Consider the following 23,702-nt stretch of genomic DNA (forward strand, 5'->3'; position numbering starts at 1 on the left):
GCTCCGCAAATCTATGATAGGAATAAGACCATTGTTTCTGTCTCTACTCTCCTCTATCTATTGCCCTTAACTCTATCTCCTAACCCTCAGTGTTAATCCCTGAGTGTGTATTGGAGACAATTCTCAGAGTTTTAGCCTCTCAAGGGAAAGCTTTACCAGCAGGTCTACTGGAGATTAACTACTGCTTTGACTTGAAAATTTTAGTTCTTCAATAAAACGCAGCCTCTATTTTCAAGGAACCTATCAAGAATCCATTATTCCCTCTGGAGTACTCTAACTCCATGTTACCCTACCCAAATCAAATCACATTTATTTCAGTCTGACCATAAAACTACCCAAGACCAGCTTTCTTGGTAACTTAGTTAAATAATTTGGATCTATGCAGGTTTGAATTAATTCCCCCACTTTAGCCAAAACTTAGGCATGAAGGGTAGTAACTACCACACTTCTGAGCAAAGCTGGAAACATCTCCCCTATCTGACCTCATGAAGGTGGTCTCAAGCATGGCACTGAGGAATACAAGGCTTCTTTTCTGGGCAGACTTAAATATTCATGCTGATTCCTCCTTTCCTGGATTAGCTGAGGATTTCATCTATTCCATGTCAACCATGACCTGTTCTAGTTGATATACTCTCAAACTGCCTCCCCACAACCCAACTCCAGGCAGAATGAGAGTGATATGGGATAAGGCAAATTGGCACCATTCCTTTATCATGGATAGATCTCTACCTGATTAGATTTAGTCTTTGGCATTTCCCCAAACTGCACGAGTTGGGTACCTACAAATCATACTATCCAAATCAAAGGTTAGAGCTTATTTTCAGACTCACTCTATAGTGATGAAGAGTCCCCCCCCCCCACTACCACCATTATGTCTGCTCAGTATTGTCAAGAGGAGCTTTTCTAAGTCGTAAAGGACTTTTTGCAACCTGGTCCTCAAAGTGAGCAAGTGGAAACTTCAAAAGCCCACTGTGACCAATTTGCTAAACAGTTTGCAAATAAAATCGCATCTATTCCGATTTGGGCCCCAGTTGTTCAATAATCACTCTGGAGTCTTCCAAGGCTCTGATGGATATCTTTTAGCTTGTTAGTTAATATTTTAAATCCAGAATATACTCTCCAGTATACGGGAGAAGTAGTTTGGAGTCACCAAATAAGTGGAAATGCAGTGTGCAAGGTATCTATTTTATTTTAAAAGGGCCATTTTTATGTTTGTAATTCACTTTGGGTTTTGAACCAATACACCCAAACTCTGCTTAAACTCTGCAATTCACTGTGCTAAGAATTGCACTAACTTCCAATAATATACTATACTGTATGAATATAGAGCACAAAAGCATGCAGTTCCAACCAAACAGAACAAATGGTGAATACCATTCATTCATTCATCTAAGTTTATACTAACCTGCTTCGAATAATGCATAATAACAGTCCACTGCAGTTGCTGTGTAGTGCAAAAGTGATAGTTGAGTTCAAAGAATGCCAACCTAGAACAAGTAAATCTCATAAATAAAGACAAAAGAATACGATCTTTTTGAAATATTCTAATTAAAATAATCTGAGTCAATAAATATGACATACTTAAGGACAACATCCTGCACATCTGTGAGTGTGGCCCCAATGCTCTTTAACAAGAGGTTCAGGGACTGAACTGGAATAAGTTCCTTGCGCTTTTCTTTGTTGCTATCTTCTCCACCAGTGCTGAGCGAAAAACTTAAATGTAACTATAAGGAAAAAAATAGAATAGAGAATGCTCTTAGTATCTTAAATATAACCCAAGAGCTTGAAAATAGTTTTTGCTGCTATGTTAATTACTGTTCTACAGAGATGTGAGGTATAGAAATGCAATGCCTCCCCCCCTTTATTTTTCTGGGGAAATGTTTCCATTTATAAAATTTCTATTTGGCTATTTGAAAAAATATTTGAGATACAGTGAGGCGAAATTAATATGGCATTGCTGTTGTTGTTTTACTGTATAAATAAGGTCAAAACATGCCAAATCAGGTCACAATTTATTTACAGCATCAGGAAAATTTGCATAGCAATTTTTAAAATAAAAAAATTAATGCACATTTCATGCAAATTAGGGGGGAATTTGCAGGTGAATTTTCCCCCTGATAATTTTCGGGGGGGGGGGGGAATCCTGTTCAAATTATACAGAAACCCACATCTCTGTTGTTCTATTGACATATTATTGTATCTTAATCTACATAAACATAATGATGTTTTCATTTTATGTAGGTCTAAAACACACAACAAATACAGAAATATTCTCACATACTGGTGGCCAAAGTATGCTATAAGTGATACAAGCATCAGCATGTGGCACTCACTGACTGCAGCATGAAGACCTACATGCTTGACTATGGCACAGAATTAAGCCCTTGCATTCTTAGTAGGTTCTCCTATGCTATACTGATCTCTCTGATTCAATAGACTAGAGACAAAACTATATTCAGGCACAGGGGTATGTATAGGTCCTATAATGTGGTATGTACTAAAATGGAGAGGGTTCTTGTTCTGGATTTGGCTTACATACATTTGTCATAAAGGTAGCTACCATGTTCTGCTCTAAACTCAATTATCTGATGAGCCACGAGACTAAAACTTGAGACCCTTGGTTCTGCAAGCAGCTACCTGGTGGGATGAACCATCAGAGCTGCTGTTTGGAGTATCTTCCTGGACAGTTGCCCGAGTTCAGTCCATAAAGTACTGGTCATGGCAGGTCTGGGTCAGCAGAGTCCACACAGCAAGATGAACGTAAAGAAGCCTGAAGCAGATACTTGGAGGCTGAAGTGCAAGATCAAAGCCTTAAAGAACTGTTGCACCAGCACTGAAAAGCTGTGACTGATGGGTTTAAGTAGGATCCAGGAAAGCCTCACTCTCTTTCTGGTCCTAGTTAGTCTCATACCCCACCCATGAGTGTATGCTCATGTTTCCCCTGCCAAGGTGACCCCTTTGTCTCACAAAGATATCTCTCCTGAAGCAGTCTGTGGGTTGCCAGTCAAATGCTCTGCCATTATTGCTGCATCTGGACCTGGGTTCAGCATTGTTCCTGGAGGCAGGAAATGCTGTTGGTTGAGCCTAGGGTCTCCAGGATGTGGCCTTCCTTGGGTGTGACCTCTTTTGTGTGTTCTGCAGGGCTATGAGGTGTAGAGTTGGGTATCAGCAGAGCTATGATGGCTAGGGTTGAGTAGTGCCGGAAACTTCGATTCTGGATTGGGGATTCTGCTTGTCATTGGCTCCTCAGGTTCCCAATGCAGGGAGTCCCTGACAACAGTGAAATGTTCTCAACCTCTGGAATGGCTCCACCCACCAGGCCCTCCTAGATGGAAAGGGCTATAAAAGCCTTCCTGACTGGGCTGGGATTTTGTCTGAGTAACAGCAGTCTTCTTGGTGGTGACTCTCTGGCACAACTTCTATGTTGTGAGCTGCCCAGAGTACAATTTGTTATGGGGCGGCTAACAAATAAAGATTATTATTATTTATTATTTCTGGATCTTCTGATAGCTTCCTATGGCTCAGCCCTGACACAATCTTACCTGTGACTCAGAAACAATAAAACAAAATTACATTATATTGCCTGGCATTTCCAAGGTTTGTAAAGTGTTTTTAAAAGCATTTTAATTGGTTTTAAATGGTTTTAGTTGTTTTTGAATTGTTTTTATATTGTTTTTAGCACTGTGTTTTGAATTGTGTGTTTTTATGTCTTTTTAAAGTTGGAAGGTCTTTTAAAAGATGTTGTACACTGCCCAGAGCCTTTGGATGGGGTGGTTTATAAATGTAATAAACAAGCAAACAAACATTATCACAGTTTTGATAAAAAGACTGAAATCTTCTCCATAATTCAGGATCAGCAACCAGTGACCCAAAGGACTCTACTGCCCCTATTGACTGAAAGGCTCAAGAGAGATGTGGAGGAACATTATTGGTAGCAATAGGATTAGGCACTGCACAGAATTATGAAAAACACCACAGTTTTCATAATTAAAAATGTTGATGAAATAGCAATTCCAAAAAACCCAGAAATAAACACAGCAAATCTAGCATTTTATCCAGTGAACTCCATTGGTTCCTTATCTATATTGGCGCTGGTAGCCAGCCGGTGACCAACAGCTTCTAGGATTTGGAGACAATAAGCTCACACCAGTGTAAATGCCAAGAGGTTTTATTCAGTAGAACTGAATCATACCTAAAGAGGATTACAGAACAAAGATATACCATATGTCCCTGCTACTCATTAGGAACCCCAGAGATGACAGAGGACGGACCCCACAAAAGCCAGCGGCTGCGTGGCATCTTCCTAGGACTCCAGATCCACGCCGAGATTCAAATTACTGGTGTGTCCTGCTGCCTTTTTATACTTTTATAGAACTCATAAGCAACACCTGGAGATGGTCTGGTGGGTACACCTTATCAGTAGTTTGGGTCAGACCCAAACACTTGATCAACTGCCAAGGACATTCTAATCAAGATATTGTTCTTGGAGCATATCTTATCTATCCTCCCTTTTTCAGGTGGTTAGAAGGATGTTTTAAGTAAACCTTACTAATTGGTACGAAAAGGATATATGAAGTCAAAACTAAAATACAAGAATGAAAGGGAGAAATGAAGACAAGCATGAAGGTGATTACAAGGTTTTCAGTGAAAAGCAAGATCTCTGGGTTACAAAAGTTCAAAATGAAACCCTCTATACGTATGAATATAAGAAGTGTACAACATCCTACATATGCAAAAGGAACAAGGGAACCACACCACTAAACCTTCTTGCCATATCTTCCACAGCCACTGCCAGTCTATCTAGCTCAGTGTTGTCTTCACAGACCAATGATCTGACTGGTTATATGGCAGTTTCCTATGTTCCTATGACACTACACTATCAAAGAGCACATTGAGAAAACACTTGTCTTACAGATAATATAAAATTATATTTTATCACATTTTGAACATATGTGTATGTACACACACACACACCCAATGAAAATGTACACATTTCCCCCACTCACTATTTTTCACAGTGAAATCTATAAAGTAAGTCTGGAACTTGATTACTAGCAAAATCTCACCAAGTTCTAGATGGTTCTAAAAAGGATACATTAATGGAAGATGAAGAAAAGGCAGGAAAGTTTGTTAGAAACATATTATTTATTATTTTATTAGAACTGACACTCCTGATTTATTTGTTTGTTTGACTGATTTTTATACCGCCCTTCCGAAATAGCTCAGGGCAGTTTACATTTAAAACAGAACCATTAAAACCAATAACAATTAAAACAGAAATATAAATATGAACACCAATTAACAATTAAAATATCTTAAAAAACAATTAAACTATCAGAACAATTAAAACCCTGAAAACCAGGTTAGCATTAAAACAATTGAAACTAATTAAAAACCCTGAAAGGCCAGGCCAAACAGATGGGTTTTAAGGGCTCTCTTGAAGGTCAGTAAGAAATTAAGATTGCGAATTTCTGCTGGGAGTGCATTCTGCAGCCCAGGAGCAGCTACAGAGAAGGCTTGCCTCTGAGTCGCCACCCAATGAACCGGTGGTAACTGGAGACGGACATCCTCAGATGACCTTAACATGTGGTGGAGATCATGTAGAAGAAGGCGCTCTCTAAGATATCTCAGACCCAAGCCGTTCAGGGCTTTAAAGGTAATAACCAGAACTTTGTATTTTGCCTGGAAACATATTGGCAGCTAGTGTAACTGTTTCAAAACAGGAAAAATATGGTCTCTAAGGGTTGCCCCAGAGACCAGTCTGGCTGCCGCATTCTGAACTAACTGAAGTTTCCGGACTACGTATAAAGGCAGCCCCATAGAGCGCATTGCAACAGTCAAGCCGGGAGGTTACCAGCTGATGCACCACTGTTTTGAGGTCATCCTCTTCAAGGAATGGGCGCAGCTGTTGAATCAGCCAAAACTGTTAGAAAGCACTCCGGGCCATGGCCTCCACCTGAGATACCAGGGTGAGGCCTGGGTCCAGGAGTACTCCCAAGCTGCACACCTGCTCCTTCTGGGGGAGTGTAACCCCATCCATCACAGGAAGATCTAACACAGCCCTCAGATTCTGAGCCCCCACAATGAGCACTTCCATCTTGCTTGGATTCAGCTTCAATTTGTTATCCCGCATCCAGCCCATTACTGCTTGTAGGCAGGCATTTAGAGAATGAATGCCATTTCCTGAAGATGAAAAGGAGAAGTAGATTTGGGTGTCATCAGCATACTGATAACACCCAGCACCAAACCTCCTGATGACCTCACCCAGCGGTTTCATGTAGACGTTAAAAAGCATTGGTGACAGAATGGAGCCCTGAGGGACTCCATATAACAGCTCCTGTTTTGAGGAGCAACTGTCACCAAGCTCCACCATCTGGAATCTACCCGAGAGATTGGAACGGAACCACTGCAAGGCAGTGCCCCCTATTCCCAACTCCCCCAGGCAATGCAGAAGGATACCATGGTCGATGGTATCGGATGCCACCGAGAGATCCAGAAGAATCAGCAGAGTCACATTCCCTCTGTCGATTCCCCGGTAAAGGTCATTCACTAGGCCGACCAAGGTTGTCCCAGCCCCGTAGCCAGCTCGAAAGCCAGTTTGAAATGGGTCTAGATAATCAGTTTCCTCCAAGACTGCCTGGGGTCAGGAGGATATATTCTCAAATGCACTGGTAACATATTTATAAACATTTTCTTCTAACGTATTCTGAGCTGGGGCACACATGCTTAAAAACTAGAATTGTTACTGAATTCTGATTAACACTGAAACTTCATTCTGGTCAGTTGGGATAGTGCTCTGAAACAGCTGAACAACTTTATAAAATAAACTCATTTTGTAACTTGAAGGAGAAATATCCCCCTGCTGCTTATTTCCTTCACATCGCAGATGAGAGCTTGCGGGAGAAGTTATGAGCTGCTGGGCACCCTTCTTGTTAGGGGGCCAGAGACCTCTAAGTGCTAATGATTCAATATGTTGAACAGGATCCTTTGGACACAAGTCCAAAGATTCAAAGTCCAGATTGAACCTGTCAATTTCTTCTCCTTTCCTGCACAGGTAGTGGCCTGTGCCTAAGTGCTTAGAATTTGTGTAGAAATCTGCTGCTTGCAGTTAGATATGCTAGGGAGTGGGGTGCCATACATCCTAATGTGGGATGTATGTGTGAAAGATTGGAAGGAATCTTAAAATGGTTGACTGTGGGGAAAGAAAGAGTTATTTTTCTTCTTTCTCTCAATTCCACTTCCACTTGCTGGCAGCGGTAAACCCTCTCAAATAATGGGTTTGGTTAATACCAGGCCCTGACACCAAATATAAGCACCTTTAATATTACTATTATTTCCTGGTTGTTGCATTTATAACATGAACATACCTTGATTGGAGAAATATGAAAATATTCATATAAGCTGATTTGTGATGTATCAGTTGATGATATGTCCTTCAGTTCTTCCTGTACAGTTTCAACATCCTTTTTGAAAAGTGCAGTCTGTGAATATTTAGAATATTTATAAACTACTTTGAAAAAAGTTCAAAGTTGATATAAAGTTCTGAAAGCAGTTTACATAGCAAAGGAATAAGAGGATTATCATCAAACCAGAATTTCTTAAAGCTACAATATATATTAACAGTTTTATGGCAAGTACATATGAGTACATATGAGTATATAGTACATAGTATGACATATTCTGTTGGATTTATTTTAAAGGACTTTCTTGGTTGATATCAAGGTGTATAAACATTTGATTTAATATATCTTATTTGATGAAATTAAAAACATTTTCACTATTGTAGGCCTTCTTTAAACATATTCATATTTAACCACCAGCTGGTACATAATATTTAATATAGTGGCTGACATCCTGAGTATTGAAGCATTAGAGCTTCTGAAAAGTGCAACTAACTCTGCTACACTGCTGGCTCAGCAGTGGGAACAAATTTCAACAACCTTCCCTTCCTTTGGAAGCACTATGTGCTGCCCTCAGGGACATATGTTCAGCTGACAGGGCTTTTGAGAAAAGGAGAGTTTGTTGAAGATTCTTCCCCAAGCACTGGTGCAGTGTTAGTCTGCGACTCTTCAGAAGTACCAGTGCTTCACTGGTGCTTCTCCCACTGCACCAGTGCTTTTTGTTTTTGATTTTACTATCTTGCAAATTTATTTGCTATAACAGGAGTTACCTCTTGGTCTTTAGGCACTTCATCAGCAAATGTAAAGAAATCAACCAAGTCATAAAGGAACCCAAGATCTAACCTGAGATCCATCTCTTGAATAAGAACCATAAAATACCTGCAAACAAGTAGAAAAAACAACACAAACAGCAATTTTTGTAACATTCTTTAAGAGGATTGAATACATATGCAGGTCATTTGGGAGTTAAATGCATTTTATATTAATGAAAGATGGTTATTAAAATAAGGATTACCAATTTAAGACATCATATTTTGACATTAAAATGCGTTAGCCATTTAGGACAGGCCGGCTCAGCTTAGGCCCCCCAGCTGGTTTTGGACTACAATTCCCATAATCCCCAGCTACAGGGGCCAATAGCCAGGGATTATGAGAATTGCAGACCAACATCTGCAGGTGGGCCAAAGTTGAGTAGCCCTGATTTAGGATATATTAAACAAATCAAGGCATCTAGAGGCAGACAGAGTGACTCTATAGAAGACTTGTGTCACATTTTCTCATCCAAAATGGAGATTCTGTTATTTTGCAGGCACTAAGTTCGTTGTACCTGAAATGTGCACATTTCAGGGCACAGAGAGGAAGGAGCTGCTCAGTCCCTTAAAAGAATATGGACTTCTTCCCATTGCATTGATAGGCCAAATTCAGATGTAACACAAAACTGGAATTAAACAGTGCAGAGGTTGGAACTCCAGTATGTCCGAATTCATGAAAACATGGTTTACAGCCCAAAGCAACCCATGGGTTGTCTCACCAAACTGCACTTTGAACCTGTGGTCTGCAGTAAGGTTTGCCACTGAGACCTCTGGTTTGGCCGCCAAAGCATTACATGTGATTCTGGATGAAACCATGGTTTCGGGCCGATTTTCAAACCACAATCATAGAGATGGTGGCACAGTCGAGCCCGGGACTGCACCCTTTCCTTGCCTGTGGTGCTTCTTGCTGGCTGCCTCTCCAAGCACCAATGCCACCCCTACTGTCACCTATCCAGCTAAGGAGTTGCCCAGCAACAGGGACCCCACCATGTCCCATCTCAGGATTCTCAGCCTGACAAGTGGCACAGTCACACAGGGGCATTCCATCTTCCCACTCCCCACATCTGGCAAGCAGGAGAGAAAGGGGACAAGATGACAGGGCAGTGGCAACTGCAGACAGACCTCTCCTGATGATCTCCATGGGTGGTGGGGTTCATGATGAAGAAGACGTTCTCTTAAATACTCAGGGCCCAAGCCATTTAGGGCTTTATAGGCAATAACCACCTTTTATTTTGCCCGGAAACTTATCGACAGCTACTTTAACTGTTTCAATATGGAAGTAATATGGTCTCTTTGAGATTACCCAGAAACCAACCTGGCTGCTGCATTCTGGACCAACTGTAGTTTCCGGACTACATACAAGGGCAGCCCCACATAGAGCGCATTGCAGTAATCCAGTCTGGAGGTTACCATATGTGCCATTGTTTTGAGGTTGTTTATCTTATTTGTATGGCTTAGGGTTCAAATAACCTACATTATTTGTAGCGCTGTACATGTGAGCAGTGTAAGATATTTCCCTTAGGAGGTGGGGCTGCTCTCTGAAGAGTATCTGCATGCTTGCATGCAGATGGTTCCAAGTTCCCTCCCAGGCATCCCCAAGATAGGGCTGAGAGAGAGAGTCCTGCCTGCAACCTTTGAGAAGCTACTTCCAGTCTGTGTATACTGAGCTAGATGGACCAATGGTCTGAATTCAGTATATGACAGTTTCCTATGTTGCTAAGGAGGGACTTCTCTGTTGCCACCTCGAGACTCTGGAATGTGCTCCCTGCTAAAATAAAAGCCTCCTCATTTCTGACAACTTTAAAAAAGTAAAGACACATTTATTCACCCAAGCTTTTAACTTGACGTGTGGTTTTAAATTATTTTAAGGTTTTAATTCCTGTTCTAATTTGTTGTATGTTGATGTAAGCTGCCCAGAGACAGAAATTGGGGGTGGTGTACAAATATAATAAATATATAATAAAGTAAAATATAATATGTTAGCTGCCCCATAACAGTGCTGGATCAAACATCGCTACTATGAACCCGGTCATTTAGGAGGAGTACAGTCTCATCTAGAACAGGCAGAACATCATTCACCTGGACAGATGAACCTATCTATATCACAGAGTTGTTGTGAACATAAAATATGAGGGGGAGAACCATATATGTCACTCTGACCTGCTTGGAGGAAGGGTGGGATATAAATTCAATAAAAACAAATAAATATTGGACACAGTCATGAATATCCATTCATAGCCTAAGTCACTCAGAAAAAAACATCTTATTGACCTCAATACAATTTACTACCATGTAAGGAAGTCAAAGATTATAGTTCTATGCATGTGTATTTGGAAGCAAGTCCCAATGAATCCAAATGGAGGCATGTGCTTAGAACTGCAGCCTTAATGTAAAAATGGGAAAAGAACAAGTACTTACTTTATACGTGATATCTGAGAATGTCCTGCAGTTCTCATGACAATGCTGACATCAGTAAATGGCTTGGGTTCTATAAAAATCCCAAATAAAAAATACAGGATTAAAACAGACCTATGTAGGATCTAATTTCTGTTGAAGAGGAAGGTATAATATATGTAACTATGACCACTTCCAAAATATATAATGGAAGAGTTGGACCAAGAGGCAGTCCAAAGTGATAGAGACTAGAGATATGCAAATCAATTCAAGCTTGAAAGGAGTCATTTTGATTGTTTCGGACTTGAAACAAAATGCCCTTAAAATAAAGGGCCTGTTTGAGTTTGAATCAAAATGACCCTGTTTCGAGCTCGAATTGATTTGAGTGTTTCAAGTGCCATTTTGGAGGACTGTTTTCCTCTTGTTGATTGGTTTCCTGACATTGGCTTCCAATTGGCTTGAGATCTCCTTGTTTCTTGGTTGGCTAGTTTTCATTCAAATCACGTGTTGTCATGGGCGACATTACATTTTTCTTTTGCATCCCCAAGCTGAACCTCCTGGTGGATACTGCACTTCATTTTTTGGTTTTTGAAGGCTGGTGTGTTGTGACTTCTGTCTGGTGCTCAGCCTGCCAGGCTCTTTCTCTTTCCCTTTTTGGGCTCCCCCCACCACCAGCTTTTGCTCTTTTGATGTTTTGGGTGGGTGTCTACCCGCCTGCTGGGGCACCCACCTACCCAACACCCACCAGATGAGTCCCGGTGTCTGCCCAGGCCAAGAGAAACTCCTGGGTTCCAGACTCCAGCCAAAGATGCCAGAAGATAAGCCCCAACAACCCCCTTGGTCAGGTTATTAAGAGAACTTAAGAATTCTTTAAGTAGGGCCTAATTTAGGGAAGGGATTAGGTGGATACTAGGTAGGCACCAGGCCTGTAAGACAGGAAGGGTGGGTTAATTTAGAAGAGGCCACAGTAATTCCCATTCCCTTCCCTTTGACTTATCCCCACTGTTGCTCATTCCCCTCCAGAAAAGCCTCTCACCCAAATAAAACCTGCTTCGTTATTTGGAGGGATTAATTTTTTCTAGCTTATATGTGTGTACTACAGTGCTTTATAGATTTAATATATTTTTAAATACATTTTAACCTTTCCTCAAGGTTTTTGGGAAAGGTTAACAATTTGTTAGAAATCACCCGGCTGCCCATTTCTTTTCTGGGTTGGGTGGTAGGTAGCACCCATCATGCCGTACTACGCAACCCACTTTGGTGTCCCTAGGAGCTACCCGTGGGGAACAACAGGGTGTTTCAAGTTGTTCCCTATGGTCGAAATGCTCAAGTCATTTAGAGGTTGTTTTGTCAAAACAGCTGGCTTGACTGCTGTTTCGACAAATTGTTTTGAGGATTTTATGATCATTTTGAACTTGAAACGGATCACCAAATCCATTTTTGTGCACATCCCTAGTAGAAACATAAATAAGAAGAAATGAAGTCAATTATATTTTCAGTGCTGAATATAGTAGATGCACACTTCAGGACAGTTTAGTAAAGTTACAGATATTGTCTACTCAACAAATGGATTTCTGATTACATTAATTGTAATTAATATACAATTTCATATTCTAATTACATTAATTGCATGGTTATGGCTTCTCTAAAGATATTGGCTTGGGACACTGAGTACCTTGCTATCCCCAATGCATCACAGGCACATCACTCTTGCTTTACAACCTTACATTGTCCACAGATGTGATCTATAACCAACAGTTATGATGGACACATCCATCTCTTAATTTTGAATAAGACAGTATAAGGGTGATGAAATACGCATTTCCACACTGCAAAGCTTTTTCAATGGTCTTCTTTAATGTGCAATAAACGTTAAAAGTTTAAAAACATTCAAAAGTTTAAAACTTAAAAACTAAACCACAGATGTAACAAAATAGCAAACATTTCAATGTAAGACAGCCTCTGAGATGCTACATTGTTACATCGAAACGTTTGCTATTTTGTTACATCTGTGGTTTAGTTTTTAAGTTTTAAACTTTTGAATGTTTTTTAAACTTTTAACTTTTATTGCACATTAAATAAGGTCAATAATAATAATAATAATAATAATAATAATAATAGAAAAAGCTTTGCATCTTTTAATTTCCTTTAGGGTAGAGACTGATTTCTGGGGAAAAGACAAAGAGCAGAAATGGTACCTCCCAGAAGCCACGGATTACTTGCAGGTTTGGATAGGAGATCACTCTGCTTTGTGAAGAAGCTCAATATAACCCTAGTCATATTCTTTGACATGCACTTCACTCAAGTGAAAATAGAAATAATACTGTTTCCAAGATACGCATTCATAAGAAGCTAAAGGAATTCCAGGCTCTACCAACTATGGAAAGCAATTTACAATCCTATCAACTAAATCCAATCTTACTATTGCTTTAAAAGATATTTTTCTTCTAAATTATTTACAAATGCATAGAAAAATGCAACATGTTAAATCGCATTAACAAACCTGAATCCAAGGTGATGGACTTGGGAGGTTTAATTGGATAGAACACAAAGGGAAATATGGCTCCAGCAATCTGGTTTTGTATCTGATAAGCGCAGTGACAAGAGACAATATTTTGCATGTTAGATGTCTATTTCCAAACATTTGTTTTTGTTCTTGTTTTAACAAATGTCTAAATTACAGTTATACTGCCTTCATGCATTCTAGTTTCACAAGGGGTTGGAGGTATCAGAAATGAACAACTGAAGTCTAACTACCTATTGGCTTGTCCACTGAATAATGGCAGAATCCTGAAATTAATTACTCAGCATGCCTAATTTTGACATTTATAAAATCCACTACATAAAACAACAGACTTAACATGAACTTTCATTTTTAAGCATAGTTATTATTATTGTTGTTGTTGTTATCATCATTATTATACAATTCTAAATCATAGGATGTTTTGCTTCTAAAAGTGCTTTCAAGAAACCCCGTTAGTGAAGATGCAGAGGTTTTATTACTGATGCAGAGAAAAGTTTGAAATCTAGTCACAAGGATTAAATTGAAAGTTCAATAAAACAAAACAAAAAACCCAGTTTGCAATTTATTGTATCTTTGTCTATATTCTATGTCATCCAAAAAGTTTTTTAATAGACATCCTTGCTAACCACAAGCATACCTGTATCCTATAAATCTGGACTCTGAATGATGTCTGATGTTCAGATGTACTATATTGTACTTTTAAAGCTGGCAAAAAACTTCTTCTCACAGGAATTTCATTTGGCTCTAGTATTTTCATGCTGTCACCAGTAGGAGTCAAGCAGACCTATTAAATTTTTTAAAAAGTCCAAACTTTAATGCCAATTCTTATTAATCTTGCAAATAAAAGCACAGGATACAGTTCTGCCTAATTCAAGCATTTTTAAACCTACTGATTTCAAAAGGAGACATCTAAGGCATGCTTAGCTTTCCAGTAGAAATCAATGGCTGACTTAGGAACATAAGAAGCTACCTTATCCCAAGCCAGAGTACTGGCCAATCTAGCTCAGTATTGTCTACACTGAATGGCAGTGGCTCTCCAACGTTTCAAGCAGGAGTCTTTCCTAGCACTTCCTGGAGATGCCAGAATCAAACTTGTGACCTTCTGCATGCAAAGCAGGTGGCTCTACCACTGAGCCATGGACTCAGCTTGTTCAGGCATTGCAATATTTAACATGTGTAAAAACTGTCAAGAAATAGATGCGATACTTTGGAGTTCTCACTGCAATGATGATGATCAGCCTTTGACAATAATTTCAGTTGCTTACCAGTAACTGTGGTTCTGCTGGTGGTCATCTGTCCATTCACACGAGGGATGTGCACAAAACCGGTTCGCCCAGTTCGGTTCGAAATCGAACCTGATTTGAACCAGGAGGGGGCTGGTTCGGTTTTGGTTTTGTTCGAACCACCCCCTGCTTCGGTTCGAATTCAAACTGGTTTGAACCGGTTTGAACCGGTTTGGACACCCAAAAATTGGTAGGATAGTAGGTGGCACCCAGGGGTACCTGTCACCCAAAAACCCAAAGCAATCGGACACTCGTACGATTTTTTATGATTTTTTGAAAATTATTTTTATTTTTTCTCATAGGATATAATGGGACTCCAATCAGCCCATTATTCCTTATTGTGGAGCACCCATGGGTGCCAACAACCATGCAAACCCCGAAGCAATAAGACACCCCTATGATTTTTTATGAATATTTGAAATATTTTTAATTATTTTTCTCATAGAGTATAATGGAACCCAAACCAGTCCATATCCCCTATTGTGGAGCACCTAGGGGCACAAAAGCAGGGTGGCTGGTAGACAGACAGGGGTGCCTACTACCCACAAAACCCCAAAGCAATTGGACACTCCTCTGATTATTGGTGAATTGTTAAAGTATTTTTGAATTTCTCATAGAGAATAATTAGGATTGCAGCAAATGTATAGCTTCATGTCGGAGGGAAAGGGGTGTCGAAGAGTGGAGTGTGGTGGGTGGTAGTTCCTAGGGTGGGCAAGGAAGCTATCAGAATTATTTGAAAAGAATTGGGCAAAGGGATGGTTTTTAAGTGATTTTTGAAGTTTACGCGTCTTTAAGGTTTTTCTCCATAAACCTTGCAAATTAGAGTGGATTCATAATTTAGAGTGGAAGCAAATTAGAGTGGATTCATGGTGTCTCATTGAAAATCTCATTTGCTATCATAGAATCCACACTCAGAATACCTCAGAAACAACAGAACCCTGTACCCCATGGGTTAGAAACCCATGGGGGTGGTTGGCACCCTATGTGCACTACACCACCACTCACTCTGGGCCACCCCAGCACCCCCCAAGTGCACTTATGGGGCTGCTGAAAGCTCCATTATACCTTATGAGGAAGAACCTTAAAGATGCGTAAACTTCAACAATTCACCAAAAATCAGCCCTCTTGCCTTGGGGTTTTGTGGGTGGTAGGCACCCCTGTCTGTCTACCAGCCACCCCGCTTTTGTGCCCCTAGGTGCTTCACAATAGGGGATATGGACTGGTTTGGGTCCCATTATACTCTATGAGAAAAATAATTAAAAATATTTCAAATATTCATCAAAAATTGTAGGACTGTCCTATTGCTTCAGGGTTTGGGTGGTTGTTGGCACCCATGGGTGCTCCACAATAAGGTATAATTGGCTGGTTGGAATCCCATTATACCATATGAGAAAAAATAAAAATAATTTTCAAAAATTCATAAAAAATCGTACGAGTGTCCGATTGCTTTGGGGTTTGGGTGACAGGTACCCCTGGGTGCCAGCTACCATCCTACCAATTTTTGGGTGTCTGAACTGGTTCGAATTGAACCACCCCCTGGTTCAGTTCGAATTCGAACCTGCAGCTCGAACCTGATGGCTGGTTTGGTTCGAATTCGAATCTCCGAACCACCCCGGTTTGAATTTGAACCGGTTCGCACATCCCTAATTCACACAGATGGGCTTCAGTTAAGAGTGAAAGCCTGGTCGGGAGTTTGCAAGCTTCCTCGTTCTCACTCCTGCTTTACTGGCCCTCCCTCCAGCACCTATAAGTTCACCTGACCACCCTTACCTCCTTAGTTAAGGAGTCTGCCATAGATGGTATGCTCTGCAGCAGGGAGCATGAGCGGGTGTGTGAATGGACAGATGACCACCAGAAAAATCACAGTTAAAGGTAAGCAACTGAAGCTCTTCTGGGTGGTGTCTCTGTCCATTACACAGATGGGTGTATCACAAGCTTTCATCATTGGAGGCTGCATACCAGAGATACTCAAGATAAAGGTAGGTGAAGGCAACCAGGAGTTTGGAAAAGATAAACTGCAAGACTGTATGTCCAAAGGCAGCGTCCCTCCTAGCTCTTAGGTCTAAGGCATAATTTTTGATGAAGACAGACAAAGTAGCCAATGTAGCAGTTCAGCAGATTGGATCCAAGGGCAGTGCTTTGTCAAGAGCAGTCCTTTGTCAAAAGTCCTTTGCTGCTGTGGCACAGGTCGAGTGTGCTTTAATCGATGAAGTTATTGCACCGATGAATGATATTGCACCCCGGATAGCTGGTACACTAGTTTAATGGTGTGCACAATCCAGTTAGAAACTGACTACAAGGAGGCCTGACGGCCCTTATTAGGTTCTCCATAATTTATGAAAAGAGACTGGGAGTTCCTCAATGACGATGTCTGGGTGAGACAGAAGGCCCTGTGGACATCAAGGGTATGCCAGCATCGTTGTTCTTCAGAGAACAGGTTTGGGAAGAAGACCAGCAAGGTGATCAGCTGAGACCTATCAGATACCAACATGACTTTCAGAAGGAAGTTCTGGGCATAGGGTGACCTTGTCGGGATGGAAATTTAGGTAGGGAGGGTAACACCTAAGTGCTTGGAAGGCACTCACTCACCAGGCAGAAGTGATCGCTACTAAGAAAACTGTCTTGAAGGTAAGCAGACGGGTATCACAAGTAGACACGGGCTTGAAAGGTCTGCCCATCAAGCAGTGGAGAACCAAGGGGAGGTCCCAAGTAGGGGAGATTGTGGGAGGGTCCGGGTAAAGGTGGGTCAGGCCTTTCAAAAAATGTTTCACCTCTGGCAGCGTAAAGAGGGAGGCACAGTCAGACCAGAATGCTGTGATGGCTACCAGATGACTCTTAATAGAAGACATACATAGGCCCGATTTTTTGAGGTCCAGGAGGTAAGAGAGGATCAGTGGTAAGGGGGATGAAGATGGTTAATGTACATTGTGATGACAGCTGAAGTGCATGAACTGTGTCCATTTCGTCCAGTAAGGAGGGTGGATGGCTTTTTGGATGCAGAGGGGACAGCTACAACATCAGAAACCCAGGTGGAAGAATGCTCCAAGTCATCAGATGTAGAGACAGATGTCTGGGTATAAGCGGTCAGATGTCTGGGTGTAAGAACACCCAACATTGTCGAGTCAGAAGGTCTGGGCAGAAGGTTCCCTGCGACAGGTGGAGCAGGCACAGGAACCAATGATGCCTCGACCACTAAGGCATGATCAGAATACGTGTTCTGTCCTGTATTTTCTGCAGGACCTAAGGAATGGGAGGAATAGGAGGGAACAGACAGGCAAATGGAGCATCCCACCAAGGTGTGACGGTTTCTCCTAGAGAGTCCGGGCCCAAATCTGCTCGTGTGCAGAAGAGGTCACATTGACAGTTTTTGGGGCTCGCAAAGAGGTCTAGTTGTGTGGTCCTCCACAGCCTAAAGATCCTGTGGAGTGTGCCTGTATTGAGCTTTCACTTGTGGAGGACAAAAGCGTCCTGCTGAGATGATCTGCCTGGACATTCTTGTGGGCCTGATTGTGGATAGGTAAGTTTCATAACACAGGGTCCATTTCCCATAGCAGCAGAGACAGCTGGAGCAGAGTTCGGGAAGCTGTGCCTCCCTGGGAGTTTATATAAGCTTTTATAGTTGCATTGTCTGTCATGACTTATACTTGACGTCCGGTGACAATGGGTTGAAAGCCCTTCCAGGCTTTGAGCACTAAAAGTAATTTATGTAATGGGTGGCTTCTTAACGGGACCATCTGCCATTTAACTTAAAGGCCCAGAAATGACTGCTCTATCCAGTGTCTGATGCGTCTGTAGTAAGAAAGACCTGAGACCCTGATGGGTTGAAAGGTTTGGAACCTGGCCAGGTTGGCATGGGAGGTCCACCAGTGGAAAGACTGGTGAACCCAGGAAGGAATGTGAAAGAGCCTGTGTTGAGAATCTCACTGGGGGTCAAAGACGTCTAGGAACCTCCACTGAAGCGGCCGCATATGAAGGCAAGCGAGAGCCAAGGCAGCCGTGGCCAATGCCATAAATAAATGCCCACAGTAAACTGGGTATCTTCCTGATTGTGCCACGGGCAGTAAATCGAGGAAAAGCCATTCAGCCTCAGTATACGAGGAGGGCAGGAAATTGGAAGCTGAAAGGTAAGGAGAGCTGGTCTTGTGGCAGCAAGTGTGAATTGTCCCCTTTACTATACAGGGCACAGCCTGGTGTGCATTTGAATGGGAGACTACATGTAATAGCACTGTGATATATTCCCCTTAAGAGTATGGGGCCACCCTGGGAAGATTTAAAGTTCCTGGCATATCCAAGATGGGGCTGAGAGAGACTCCAGCCTGTAACCTTGGAGAAGTCACTGCCAGTCTGTGTAGACAATACTGCACTAGATGGACCAATGGTCTGACTCAATATAAGGCAGCTTCCTATGTTCCTATGGATGCCATGGGCTGTAGGTTCTATTCAGTATCATGTCTATCTATTAAGATAACCAACTGCATGGCCATATACCATCATTCTATTTTGGACAATTTTAACGATGAGTTAAAGGATGTGCCAGAAGGTGTTTGGGACAAGTTTAAAGCTGTGTTAGCAAAGTCAGCTGATGTCACAAGACACCACTTGAGCACAGCTAAACATCTAATGGAAGGGGAGTCCCATTCCATTGCAGGTGCTGTATCTCTAAGATGACACAAATTGCTTTGATCAACTTTCCTTGAGATGAAAGACAAGACTGAAAACTTGCCGTTCGATAGGGAGGGTCTTTTTAACTCACAGACTGATGAGACCATGGAAAAAATGAAGAAATCTTGTTACACTGCAAAGACATTTACTTCTACTCCATCCCTACATTCCTACTCTCAGAAATTTAAAGGTAACAGAAAAATACCACAGTTCAAGCAGTCTGATTGTAGAAACTACAGAAGATCTTTCAGATAAAACCTTAAAAAACCTTATGGACAAAAACAAAAAACAACAAAGAACGAAACAGCAAGACAAGTAAAAACAAAATCTTTGAGCACTTGGTCAACTGCCTCATTCATTTAGAAAGCCTTTCAGATATCTGGCTTCCCCATTTTTCCAAAGCATGGCTTTGGAAAATCACATAGCATCAGAAGCATGAGTGTTGAGTATTATAACAGCAGGATATGCCATAGAGTTCACTACTCTCTCTGTTTTCTCAGGGATTAAATACAACCACCCAATTCCTACACTGTAAGAAGAGGTTCAATCTTTGCTGGAAAAAGGGGTGATAGAACAAGCTACTCAAATAAATCAAAGGAATTATTTCTATTCAGATTCCCAAAAGGGATGGAAGTCTCTGTCCCATCTTGTCTAAGGACACAAACATAGCCAGGGTCCAGTTCCCCTGGTGAATTCCAGCTATCTGTTGGGTGTCCCACTGATGAATAGGTTGGGACTGAGTAGTGATAGCTCTCTCGCCAACAAAAGGGTGGTGTATATGAGGGAGAGGACATAGGTGTCACTCTAGCTGGAGATATTGAAGGAGTTTTGGGGATAGGAGTTGCTCCTATTTCCTCTTCTCTGACCAAACAGTGTATTGAGAAACCCCTGAAGGTGGATCCTGATGAGTGGATTGTGTAGAACCCATCAATGACTCCAAGTTCTTTGAAGTAGTCTGGCACAGGTAAAGCCAGGGAGATTTCTCTAGAAGATTGTTCTTTCTGACTTGAATTAGAACTTTTGTCCTGGTCAGAATTGGTTGGGGTGCTCTCAGGTGAGAGATCCACAATGACAGGCGAAGTATGGGAGGTGCCAACAACATCCCATTGTGCTGTTTCCCGTGACTTTGGAATAGAAGATGACAAACCTGAGATGAGTATCGTCTATGACAATGTTGATGTCAACACCATCCTCGGTATTGAAAGCCTTGTGCTTCAGCAGTTAATGTCAGGGTCAGTACTGAAGTTGCACCTGATACCAATGTTGATGCTGATGCGTGAGTAGAGACTTGAACTCTAGAGGGTGAGGGGGTATGGGGAACCCACTATTGGTGTCAAAGTTGGTGTGGTAGACTGTCCCTCAATGTTGGGTCAGATGGCGATGTCAAGATACTTCCATGCTTAGACACTGAGTAGTTAGGAGAATCATCCCTGACATCTTCGGGTCTCTTAAAAACAGACTCCGAATGCTTTTTCTCAGAGTGGTGAGTCTGAGATTCTCCCCTTGGTGAACACTCCACTTTTGATCTTAATTCTGAGGGTCGACTATCGACCAACATCGAAGATGTTGAAGTCAAAGGTAGTGGTGATCGTGGCATAGGTGTATGAGTTCTTAACATGTTTTCGTATAAAGATGAAACTGCTCTAAGTCAAGAGTTTTCTGCTTTTTCTTGTTTGCTTTGAGAATGACAAATCTTGCAGGCTTGTTCACCCAAACAAATTAAACACTGATTGTGCCTATCTGAGGAGGGAAAAGTCCCTTTACAAGAAGTACATTTTAAGAATGTTCTTTTTTACTGTCCATAAACTACCCAAGTCCAAAATCTAGAGTAAAACTTTACTCATAATTTTCTCACAGGAACCAAGCTCGATCAAAGAGTGAATCCTTCACAAAGGAACTGAGCAACGGGCACTCTAACTGCCAAAAATAACAGACATACCTCGTGAACAGGGGGTGGAGTCAAGAGCACCTTGAGGAGCTGAAGAATTCTTCCATGGAGAATTCTTGAATTTTGTGAGGGAACATGGATCACCGTAAAGATCTATAAATAGTGAGGACTAGGGTAAGGAGTGTTCTTGATGCTTCTTCTTTTCTTTCCCCCACAAATGTCATGGCTCATACCTCTGAGTCAGAAGAGTCAGAGGAGGAATGGGAGGACTTGGTAGGGAGTACAGGCTCAGAGGCACAGCAGCAGGATTTGGCTGGGAGAACAGACTCTGGAGCTGAGTTGGAATGGTTGGCAGACATGAGGGCTGAGGAGACTGATCAGGAGGAAGCTGGAATTTCACCTGTTTTAAGAAGACATCTTAAGAGAAAGGCTCAGTGGGTTCACGTATGTTTTTACGGCGGTTAGAAAAATATATGCACAGAAATGGAAGAGTAATGAACTGCCTTCAAAAGAAGATTGGTTGATAAAAATTTTTTGGAATACGCGGAGATGGCAAAATTTACAATATTGATAAGAGATCAAAGCTTAGAGGGTTTCAAAGAAGATTGGAAACCATTTTTGTAGTATTTAAAGAATTATTTTCCCACTATGGATCTTACAGTAGATTTGAAATTTAAAAAAAAATGCAGGTTGGGTAGATTAATGGCTTTTTAAAAATTTTTTAATTTTAAGGGTTTAAATTTGTGTTTTGTACTAATACTATAGCAAGGGTAAACTGTATAGTTGTTGCTTCATGAAGAGAGGTGCACGGGAAGTTCATTTATTTATTATGATTGTTATGGATATTATTGTTAAAAATTAATAAAAATTGAATTTGGGGAAAAAAAAGAGAAAGGCTCAGTGGGAGACACGAAGGTGCAAGATCTCACAGGAGAGGAAATAGAAGTGCTGAGTCAGGAAAGCCTGGTTGGCTGCCAGTTATCTTGAGCCCTATATTAAGCAGACTGTTCTTGGCACAGATTACTACCAGCAACTTTGCCTTTTCGCAGACAGTGTCCTCATATTTGTACTTTCTCAATCTTCCCTGTTTCAGCCTGTCCTTGTTCTGTTCTTCCTTGCTCCTTTATTTCAGTTATTACTCAGTTTTTGTAGAGGGGGGTACCTAGTTTAGTTTCAAGGGACTTTTGTTTATAATACTTATCTTGAGAGTCATTCTTCACTCTCGTTCGTGCAGCTAAGCTGCTTCTCTTAGCTACAGAACTTTATTTTGACTCACACGAGTAGAGCTGAAGGGATCGTAAATCCTGTCAGGTCAGCCATGCCAACAGATTTATGACAACAAAGTGTTCACAGTTCTGTCCACACAGTCATAATCAGTGAGACTTCTGAGTAAACACTCACAGTCTTGAGCTATAAGCCTCAGTTGCAGAACAAATGACAGACAGCAGACATGGCAGAGCAGGGTGGGAGTGAGGAGAACAACTCACCAAAATGTTGTTTGCAGGCCTCTAGTAAATAAGCAATAACCTTTATATTGTTTTATGTTACAATATAATTTTTAGATGGATAAAGAAACATCTCAGAATTACCGGAACATTAGTATCCAGTTCAACTATTTTATTTTCTGTGGGCGAGAGGTCACAGTATTCTTTAAATTCTTTCTCCAGTTTTTCAGTTTGCTTCACGCTCAGTGGCCTCCATCTTGACTTTTTCTTGGGTTTTGTCTCCCAAATTACATCAGAACTTGCAAATAAAAATATAGAGTTAATACAAGAGTCCAAGATTAAATTTCATTTTGCACAGTTGATTACAGTGTCTGATATTGAGACTATTGTCACATGCACCAAATAGTGGCTGAGCAAGGTAGTGCAGTGAGAGGAACTGGCTAAAAGTATTTCGCAAATAACTACAGTGGTGCACTGGAGAAAGGCAAAATTTTTGACAACCTTCCCTTACCCACGAAACCCTCTGTGCCACCTGAAAATATACACCTGAGGACTGTACAACCTCAGTTTGGCTCAATTGCACTCTTTGTGTGAACATTCCCAGATAAACTGATTTTTTTGGGGGGGGGTCTGATTTAAGTTAGGGCTGAGCTAAAAGTTCTTTGCTGAGAAAGTTTGGTTTGAATTTTCTGGTGGGGGAGGGGCTGGCTTACCTTTATTACCACAACTACAGTCCTCGTGACAACAGCTAAATTTTAAAAACAAGAATGCCTCTGTGAATGATGCTATGTGATAAAATAATATCATTTATAGGGGCATTCTGGGAATAAAAATGGTGGCCACCACCACTTGTACAACCAATAAGCAAACCCCTCTAATCTTCCTCATCACTAAAATTTGGTGATGTCCAAATCATCACCAAATTTGGATTTGGGCGTCCACCCCCATTTTTGCAGACTGAAAAAAAGTCTGGGAGCTAGAGTGGTGTAATGGTTAAAGAGCTGGACTAGGAATGCGGAGACCCGAGTTCAAATCCCCATTCAGCCATGAGACTTGCTGGGTGATTCTAGACCAGTCACTTCTCTCTCAGCCTAACCTACTTCACTTGTTGTGAGGAGAAACTTAAGTACGTAGTACACTGCTCTGGGCTCCTTGGAGGAAGAGCGGGATATAAAATGTAAAATAAATAAAATAAATAAAATGGGACAGCAAAATGGTGCAGGGGTACCCAAAATTCAGGTAGATTCCTATCATCAAATCAGAGGTACAATATTTGTATGCTGCTATTTCAGAC

The 23,702-nt window shown here is 41.2% G+C and overlaps 1 protein-coding gene across 5 annotated transcripts in view; it reads right to left on the reverse strand.

Annotated features, from left to right (window-relative positions):
• VPS13A (vacuolar protein sorting 13 homolog A) overlaps positions 1–23,702 on the reverse strand; it is a 354,074-nt gene that overhangs the window by 42,681 nt on the left and 287,691 nt on the right. For all 5 annotated transcript variants that reach the window (XM_053292130.1, XM_053292129.1, XM_053292133.1 and 2 more), the window contains exons 55-62: positions 22,553–22,706; positions 13,768–13,914; positions 13,110–13,191; positions 10,631–10,700; positions 8,171–8,279; positions 7,368–7,481; positions 1,582–1,724; positions 1,406–1,487 (exon numbers count right to left, since the gene is read on the reverse strand). In XM_053292130.1, coding sequence (XP_053148105.1) covers positions 1,406–1,487; positions 1,582–1,724; positions 7,368–7,481; positions 8,171–8,279; positions 10,631–10,700; positions 13,110–13,191; positions 13,768–13,914; positions 22,553–22,706 — 901 coding nt within the window. The remainder of the gene's footprint in view (positions 1–1,405; positions 1,488–1,581; positions 1,725–7,367; positions 7,482–8,170; positions 8,280–10,630; positions 10,701–13,109; positions 13,192–13,767; positions 13,915–22,552; positions 22,707–23,702) is intronic.

Source organism: Hemicordylus capensis, chromosome 2, assembly GCF_027244095.1.
Source record: "Hemicordylus capensis ecotype Gifberg chromosome 2, rHemCap1.1.pri, whole genome shotgun sequence".
Lineage (NCBI taxonomy): Eukaryota > Metazoa > Chordata > Lepidosauria > Squamata > Cordylidae > Hemicordylus > Hemicordylus capensis.